General features: G+C 50.2%; 2 protein-coding genes across 5 annotated transcripts in view; one reads left to right on the forward strand and one right to left on the reverse strand.

The window, feature by feature from the left end:
* The window catches only part of SNRPD2 (small nuclear ribonucleoprotein D2 polypeptide 16.5kDa), a 15,765-nt gene that overhangs the window by 3,913 nt on the left and 3,163 nt on the right, over window positions 1-8,689 (forward strand). The gene's annotated exons all lie outside the window — the stretch shown is intronic.
* LOC103595245 (glutaminyl-peptide cyclotransferase-like protein) lies at window positions 1,977-7,760 on the reverse strand. 4 transcript variants are annotated; one of them, XR_550932.1, is made up of 9 exons: window positions 7,551-7,760; window positions 6,919-7,062; window positions 5,856-6,137; window positions 4,201-4,353; window positions 3,999-4,098; window positions 3,402-3,518; window positions 2,843-3,093; window positions 2,691-2,755; window positions 1,977-2,555 (listed from the first exon to the last, which is right to left on the reverse strand). XR_550932.1 is itself a non-coding variant. In XM_008578600.1 (7 exons), exons 1-7 carry the CDS (start codon window positions 7,758-7,760, stop codon window positions 2,948-2,950), a joined length of 1,152 nt encoding a protein of 383 aa, XP_008576822.1. In that variant the 3' UTR covers window positions 1,977-2,947. The 4 variants fall into 4 exon arrangements, 1 of the variants encoding a protein (XP_008576822.1); XR_550930.1 differs by having other exon boundaries at window positions 1,977-2,755; XR_550931.1 differs by having other exon boundaries at window positions 2,691-3,093.

Consider the following 8,689-nt stretch of genomic DNA (forward strand, 5'->3'; position numbering starts at 1 on the left):
GAGGGTTGCGATCCGTTGCCAGACACAAAATAAAGACAAAAAGGAAAAAAAAAAAAAAAAAATCCCATGTTGTGCAAGTATGGTGGCCCTCAAGTGATCAAGAGCCCAGGCTCCTTCTAGCTCACTGTTCTATCAGTCTTTGGCTATGGTCCTCGTCCTCATAGTCCAAGATGACAGCTACAATTCCTACCAGCACCGTTTTGCAGGAAGGGAAGCCCCCTTCCTCCCAGAAGTACTATACTTCTATATAGATCTGACTGGTCAGAACTTAGCCAGACGATAGGGCTGCCAGGGAGTCTAGGAAATACAGTCTTTTAGCTGGGTACAGTACGCCAAACAAAAAACTCTACTAAAGATCCCTGTAATTAAAGTTTTAAATATGAATTTAATTATTTTACTAAATGAAAAGAGGAAATTAAGACATCTTTTAAATTTGGGTATAAAATAAAAGAGAAAAATGGATATTGAGAGGCAGCTAGCAGTCTCTGATATCCTTATCAGGGAATCAGAATTTCCAGAGAGACTAGGATATATCATAGTAGTTATTCAACACTTTGATTTTTTTTTTTTCATGGCTTGCTAGAATGGGCATCCAAACCATTGACCTTAACTCTTAGATTTTAGAGTCAAAGAGACCTGGGTTTGAATCGTGGCTTGGTTTTGTGGAGGGTGGTTGGATTATTTGGACCCTCCTGCTGAAAGCAACTGAAATTTAAAAAAAAAAAAAAAAGATAAATAAAAAGAAATGTACCTCTAGATACATTGCAGTCAAGGTTCCCAGCTATGTGATCTTGGGCAATTGATTTATCTGAAGCTCAGTTTCTTAATCTGAACAATGGGAATACTTTGCAGTTCCTCAAAAAATATGTGAGACATAGTTTGTATTTATAAAATACACTGATAGGGCTGGCCTGTGGCTAACTTGGGAAAGCGTGGTGCTGATGACACCAAGTCAAGAGTTAAGATCCCCTTACCAATTATCTTAGAAAACAGAAAAACACCGATGAACACTAGCTGGTTAGCTTTGGTTAGAGTGTGGTGGTGTTATGCTGAGGTGAAGAGTTCAGATCCCCGTATTGGCCAGCTGCTCCCCCCCACCACCCCAAAAAGAAAGAAAGAAATAACACTGATGGACCTTTCATAGGGTGAAGCGGGAGGAGCCCAGGTTTGGATGAGAGCCACAGGACCTGCTGGCTATGGGACCTGGGGAAACATCACCTTGCCAAGTATCAGCAGCCTCATCTGAAAATGGGGCTAATAATTCTTACCCTGAATTCAAGCCAAAAATGTGCATAAAGCCAATTAGAAACTTTGGGTTCCTTTTTGTCAACAAACTATTCATCCAGCACAGGTGACTTCTGAAAAGGAGGTAAGACATGGGGATTGGGAGCACAGACCTGGGTGAGAATCTGGACTCTGCAAACAACTGGTTCACGATTCTCAATCTCAGCCACCCCACCTGCAAGATGAGAACCGAAATTGTACCTTTGCAGGGAAACTAAATGAGTTGACATATGTAAAGTGCTTATGGTGCCTGGCACATACTAGGTGCCCGCTAAATAGCAACTGTGGAGGCACCTGAATTGAGGACCTTCTGTTTCTCTTCTCTCATTGATATCTTCAGTTTCAGTCCTGGAGTTCTATTGAGTCTTCTGCAGCCTAGAGTTGGCTTGGAATGCCAATGCTCACCTTCAACATTTAATAGTCCTCTATCTTGGCCTGGCATTTCTGCCACCTACCAAGTCTCCATCAAAGTCACAAAACCAGCAGGCACAGAGCCCAGGACTCTTATTCTAGGCTCCCTCCCTCTTATGGTTTTCTTTTGAATAGGTTTGCTAAGCAGCTTTATATCCACCAAACTATATCCTAAGTACAGCACGTCCCAAACTCTGTTCATCATGACACTCCCTCAGGTGTTTGTTACAGAGCCCCAGCCCCTTCCCGGAGTTCTGGTTCAGTAGGGCCGGGGTGAAACGTGGGAGTCTGCATTTTTTTATTAAGCCCTCCAGCTGAGTCTAAAAATGAGGTTGTGTTGGGAAGTACTTCCTCACATCTCATACTGCTGTACACACAGCTGAAAAGGAAAGATGGTTTGGTATAACTACTTTGAATCTAGGTCTGTCTTACCCATTCCTACCATAAATGTTCTTAAATGGTCCAAACCCAGTGTTTCCCAAAGGATCTTCTGAGGTACCCTATTTTTGTGAGGTGCTTTCCAATAAAGGGGTTCCATGGTGAAATACTTTGGGAACCATTGCATTCTCAGTCTTACTCTTGAAAATTTACACCGTGTACTGAAGAAATTTAATGTTGTCTTACCCCGTTTCTTTGATCTTGGATCCCCTTTTCCTTGCAACACCTATTTACACTATTTCTGCAGAATATATTTTGCATAAATACCAGTTTATTGCCCATTGGGTCTTGCAGAATCTGGAGTTCCTAAGTATTGGTTTCCATCTCCTCTTTTCCTATTTATGAGAACATCCTCTGTGGGTCCCAGGTGGGAGTTAGGTTTGGATTGGTGCAGTAGCAAGGCTGACATTCTGGAGAACGAACTAACAAAAAAAACATAAGCCATGGAGAATTCATTTGGTTGGGTGGTGTTGCTTGCTGGTCCGGATGCCAGTCCATGGTTGGCTGACTAAAAGAATAGCATTTGGTCCCTGCAAACTTTCAGACCAAGTATTTACCTCAGGGCAGGGGCCCAGCTCTTATTCCTTTGGCTGTCATCCCCATGAAGGTCTCTTCTGTGTCCCTGAAGATAATCAAAGGAAAGGGGGTCTTCCAACTGGAGCACAAGTAGGAGCCAAAGGTATAAAAAAGGACAAGCAAGCACACCCACAGTGGGCCTGGCCTGAGATCCACCAGCTCCAGGTGCACTTGACATATCCCCTGCCGGGCACGTCTTGCTCAGAGTAGGGTCCCCTCTTGGGCATTAGCCGGCAGGCTAGAGCCCCAGGTATTCAGCCACGAACACTGCAAGGATGCGGCTCAGGTTGTGTACCGTGGGTGGGTGAAGATTGGCCTCAGTGTCAGCGGGCGTGTGCCAGACAGTGGGGAAGGGCGTGGAGATGAGATGGAGCACTGGGACGCCTGAAGGTGAGAGAGGAGACTCCATCAGTCCTGCTATGGCCCACCACAGGCCAAAACCCAGCCTTGGGCTCTGGGTAACCTTGCCTTGCCCCCCTCCCCCACAGAAGATACTCTGTTCTGGCACTTTAAGAACTCTGAACCCTAACCCTAACCCTCTTCCTATTATCCCCATTTCCCAGATGAGGAAATTGAGGCACAAACAGGTCCAGCAACTTGCCACCAATCCCCAGCCCTGGGAAGGGCCATGGCCAGGTCCAATTTGTCGATTCCTTGGACCCCCACTTCCTATCCCTCCCTGCAACAAGTACCTCTGTGGAGGAAGGGGATGTGGTCATCTTCCACAGAGCCAGGTGGCTCTCCAGGTTGGAAGTACATCACTTCCTGGGGATGAGACTGCAGCAGGTTCAAATGGTGCAGACGCTTCTCTGGAGGTGGTGGGGATTAGAGAGTAAGAGTTAATCCTCAGCAGTCAAAGGTCCTCTCTTCACAAATCAGTAAAAGGAGGGACCTTGGAGATAAAGCACTAGTCATCCCAACAAGAATGAATGACAGTTACTCCAAACTGTGGGCTTACTGTGTTCCTGGTCTCATTTCATTCCTCTGAGTCTAGGAGGTAGATACCCCTATTATCATTACTATCATGCCCATTTTATAGCTAGGAAATTGAGGCTCAAAGAGATGAAGCCATTTGCCCATTTTCACAGCTGGTATGAGGCAGAGGAAGGATTCAAAACCAGGGCTGTCTCACCTCAGAGCCCCTGTTTTATAATCACTACACTTGACTGCGGTGGCATCTAAGGGAAGTGGAGGAAGGCTGGATGAGCCCTTAGAGGACAGGTGCCTGGCCTGCCCCGGCCCTCTTTCCTGCATCCCAGGCTGGTGCCCACCTCCATCTTCACCCTTACCAATGCTCCTCAGCCGATGGAACCAGCGGACCGTGCGGGGGAAGTGACTGTAGAAGGTTGGATTGGGGGCTCCCAGGAGATCAAGAAGCATAAAGAGCTCCTAGCAAGAGAAACCAGGACTGAATGGAACTGAGTGGGATTCTGCCAACCCTGCTTCAACTTCTCCCTCCCTCACCAGAACCCAGTGGGACCCTGGTCTTACAATAGCCTGGATCCTGGTGGGGCCAGGACTGTGGGGTATAGACTCCATGAGCTGGGCCAGGTGACGGGAGCCATAAAGGGAGTCCTTGGGTCCCCATTCCTTCAATGCCTCTTCACCGTCCAAGAAGAGCAGCTGCAGGGTCACCGGGGCTGCCTGTGGGAACAGGTGGCCAGGGCCAGCTCAGGGCCAGTCCTGGGCCTCAAACCACCCACATTTCCTGCCTGCTTGCACAGCTGAATGGAACAAACTAGGTGTCCTCATTCAGAATGTGATGGCCAATAGCACAGTCTCTGAGCCAAACTGCCTGGGCACAAATCTGGACTCAGCTGCTTTATAGCCAAACAGACACAGTTAAGTTACTAACTTCTCAAAACATCAGTTTCCTCATCTATAAATGGGATTAGTAACAGTTCTATGCATAGGGTGCAGGTCTTAGTCTGGCATATAATAACTAAATAAGGATTCATCTTGTTATTCCCCAAGCTCATTTTGGCAAAAGAGACAGACCCACGAATGAATATACAAACAGTGAAATGCAGTTGGAACAAATACTTCCAAGAACTACAGGGTCCTGAGAGAGCATAGAGAGAAGGGGGTTGGGGAATGACCTGGTCTGGGGAGGGCACTGGGTCTATTGGGAAGGGATGTTTGCACTGAGGGAGGATGGGAGCTGGCCTGGCAAAAATGGACCAGAGGGAAGAGTGTTCCTGACCAAGGGAACAACATGGACCAAGGCTGGGGCCAGTGAAGAGGCCAGAGAGGTTTGAGAGAAGACCAGAGGGGTTAGTAAAGTCCAAGGAGTTTGGGCTTTGTGATAGGGGCACTGGGGAGCCATGGAAGGGATTTGAGCAGGTGAGGAGCGTAACGAAAGTTGTGTTTTCATTCGATCATTCCACAAATTTTTATTAACATCCTACATTTTGACAGGCAATATTCTGAGCTCAGGGGATATTGAAGGCAACAAAAGAAGGTAAGTTTCCGCCTTCATGGAACTTATTCTAGGTAGGGAGACAGGCAAACAAATCAACAGAAAGCACCATAAAGCATGTGATAGTAATAGGAAGCTATTTTAGGGTGCTTGGGAAGACCTCTTTGTTATAATTTCTTTTATTTTTGTTCACTGGCCTGGTGTGGGGATCCAAACCCTTGACCTTGGTGTTATAACACCACGCTCCAACCAACTGAGCTAACTGTCTGCCATTAGGAAGAGTTCTTTGAAGAGGTGATATTAGACTGGACACCTGAATGAAGGGTGGGAGTCGACAAGGAAGATATCTGAGAAAAGCACATTCTATGCAGAGCAAACAGCAAGCGCAAATGCCCTGAGTGAACCCTGCGGGCTTGAGGAACACAGAAGAGTTGGCCAGAGGAGAGTGAGCAAGGGCTGCGGAACTGGAGGTGACACTAGAGAGGTAACAGGGCACACCTCATGGACCAATATAAAGACTCTGGCTTATGCCTGTAATGAGGTGGGAGCATGGGTGGGTTTTGGGCAGAGTAAGGACAGGATCTGACATTCAGGAGGTAAAAAGATCCCTGTGGCTCTGTGTGTGGAGGAAGATGAGAAGGATGATAAATGCCCAGGCAAGGGAGGATGGTGGCTTGGACTAGGGTAGAGGTAGCCTACTGCTCCTCACCCTACCCCTGTTCCTCACCTGCTCTTTGGCTCTGCTCAGCTCCAGATCGAGGGCCTGGGCCAGCTCCAGTAGCAGGGCACAGGGCACAGCTGAATCTGTAGCCCCCACAAAGGGGGCCGACCCAGGTGGGAAGAGCTTTGAGTCATAATGGCAGGCGAGGGTGAGATGACGGCCCGCCTCTGGGTCCAGCGTGGCCACCACGTTGCCAAAGTCCAGTGGCCCCAGAGGCGTTGAGGCCATGAAGGGATCCAGCTCCACATGCCAGCCTGCTGTCAGTGCCCGTAGCGTGGCCTCCAGGAACTAGTGGCAAGAGAAAGGTGGGAGGGTGGACGGGGACTGGGGAGGAGGTAGGGAGAAGGGCCATGTGACCTGAGCCATGCAGAGTAGTAGGGCTGACTCGCAAGTCAAACTCTGGTTTAAGTCATTCTCTAAAAGTTCTGCTGAGTACCTACTGGGTGCCAGACATTGGGGTGACCCCGCCTCTTGATGCCAACAAGACTAATCACAGCTTACTCTTAAATAGTTCTCACGATATGCCAAGCCCTGTTCTAGGAACCCTATGCAATAGGGACTGCCAGGGAATTTTGCAGATGAGAAAACAGGCCCAGAGAGGTTAAGAAACTAGTCCAAGGTCACACACTCTAAGTGGGTGAGGCGGGATTGAAACGCAGGTAGTATTGAAAGGATTCTTGATATTTCCTGGGAGGCAATATAGAGATGTAACAGCACAAGCTCTGGAGCCAACCTGCTTGGGTTGAAACTCCAGCTCTACCATTTATTAGCTGTGGGATTTGGGCAAAGTGTATAAGCTTTGTGGGTCTCAGTTTCCCCATCTGCATAATGAAGATAATATTGGTACCCACCTCACAGGGCTGTTTGTTGTTTGTGCCTAGCACATAGTAAGCTTTTGTTGGGGGCGGTACAGCCTGGTGGTTGGTTACCAGTGTGGGGAATGTAGAGTCGGATTAACTCCGTTAGAGCCCCAGTTCTGCCTTTCAGCTGCTTTGGGATCTTGGACAGGGCGCCCATTCCCATTCTTTGGCGGGCTGGAGCGTCAGGGATTGGAGGTGGGACCCCTTACCTTTCTGACTTGGATATTGCCGGGGCTGCCTGGGGTTCTCACAACCAGCAGGGGGCGCAAAAAAGTGCCCCAGAGACGCTGCGGGTCCAGTTGCCCCACTACTCTCCGCAGCCGGGCTTCGGGTAGGCTTCCGATCAACGGGGCCTTGAGAGGGAGGTGGGAGAGGGAAAAGAATGGGAGCAACCTTTATACCGACCCTACCCCGGGCGCTGTCGCTCCCAGAGTACCGGTTCCTCTTCGTAATTAGCGGTCTACAGCATCAGAGACTTGGAAGATAAATCCTAGATTCAGGAAAACTCCCTCCAAGCCCATCCGGTCCATCCTACCCCAGTCCTGATGGGGAAATCTAGGTCCAGAGAGAGTAAGGGACTCTTCCAAATAGTTGACTTGAGGCGTAGAACCCGGAATTCCCAGTCTTAGTACTCTAGACCCTTCTTCTGAAAGCCGAGCTACTGTTACAGAACAAGCCCAAAGCCTTATTCCGTGGGTAAGGGGCGTGCGCTCAAATGACGGAGACGGTGGTACCTGTCGCTAGGGCCATACGATAAAGCCACGTCAACCCGAGACTCTGGGGAAGAGAAGGAAGGGAATGAAGTCCCTCGAGGTGCCCGCCCCGCCCCCTCCGGCCTCACCCGCAGCTCCTGGCCCGGCGGCAGCTTCTCCGTCCTGCGGTGCCAGCCGCTCCAAATGATGTAGAACGCCGAGCCCACGGCCAGCGTCAGCAGCAGCAGGGGCAACAGCTGCACCCGCCGTAGCAGGCGGCGCTTGGATGGTGAGGTTGGCTCCGCGAGGCCACGTTCCCCGAGCCGTAGCCGGGGCCGCCCGCGGCCCCCGGAACGCATGGCAGCTTTGCCTGAAACCGATCCCGGACCGTGGATTGAACTTAGGCTCAGCCAAGTTCCACCCCACGGAATCACAAGACCAATGAGCAGCAAGAGCGGCTGCACCACCCTACCCATCAGCGAACAGTGAAACCAATGGGAATGCTAGTCCTGAGGACACGCCTCCCTGCCTCCTTGGGGTATTAGGGTTGGTTCCCCCGAGAGTTGCACAGCCCAAAAGGGAGCGCGAAAGGGGTAGGTTCCACCTCAGCGGAAGAGGAAAGCCAATGAGCAGCGTTTGATCGTGGAAAACATTCGACGTCCGGGCGCAGGTCCACGCCCCTCCCGAATGTAGGCAAGGGATTGGTTGTGTGGGGTCTGATAGATCAATAGACACGTCAATGAACCGGCCCTGAAGGAAAGGGGGCAGTGCCCATCCCTGAAGCGAGGAGCGGATTGGCTTCGCGGAGGCCGCGCCCCCGAAGACAGGGTCGGCGGGCATTTGGAAATGGTGTGTCGTTTCCCTCCTTCGACTTATACCGTTTTACAAAGAAATGCTTTGAGTTGGATCCCCTTTCTTTTTCTCCCCATGGTCTTGAACATCTGCCCCGTACGATCCCGAATGGCTTGGAACCACACTACTCGAGGGTTTTACCCCACCACTACGCAGGGCGGACGGGGATCACTATGGCAACAGGCCACGCCCCCGCCCTCCAGTCGGGTTTGCGCAGGCGTCCGCGGAAGTGGGTTGCAGGAAGCGGAAGCCTCAAGTTGACATCAGGGTTTTTGCCCAGAGATCCAGAAGGATGGGGAACGCTGTGGATGGAGTAGGTTGGGTGATGTGGAGCTCAACCTGGGACATGCAAAGTTGGAAGTGTCTAGCAGGCATCCAGGTGGTGTGATACCAAGAGAGAAGACTGAGCAAGAAAATGAGTTGGGGCAAGGTTGGG

This window comes from Galeopterus variegatus, unplaced genomic scaffold (genome assembly GCF_000696425.1).
Source record: "Galeopterus variegatus unplaced genomic scaffold, G_variegatus-3.0.2 Scaffold1725, whole genome shotgun sequence".
In the NCBI taxonomy this organism is placed as follows: domain Eukaryota; kingdom Metazoa; phylum Chordata; class Mammalia; order Dermoptera; family Cynocephalidae; genus Galeopterus; species Galeopterus variegatus.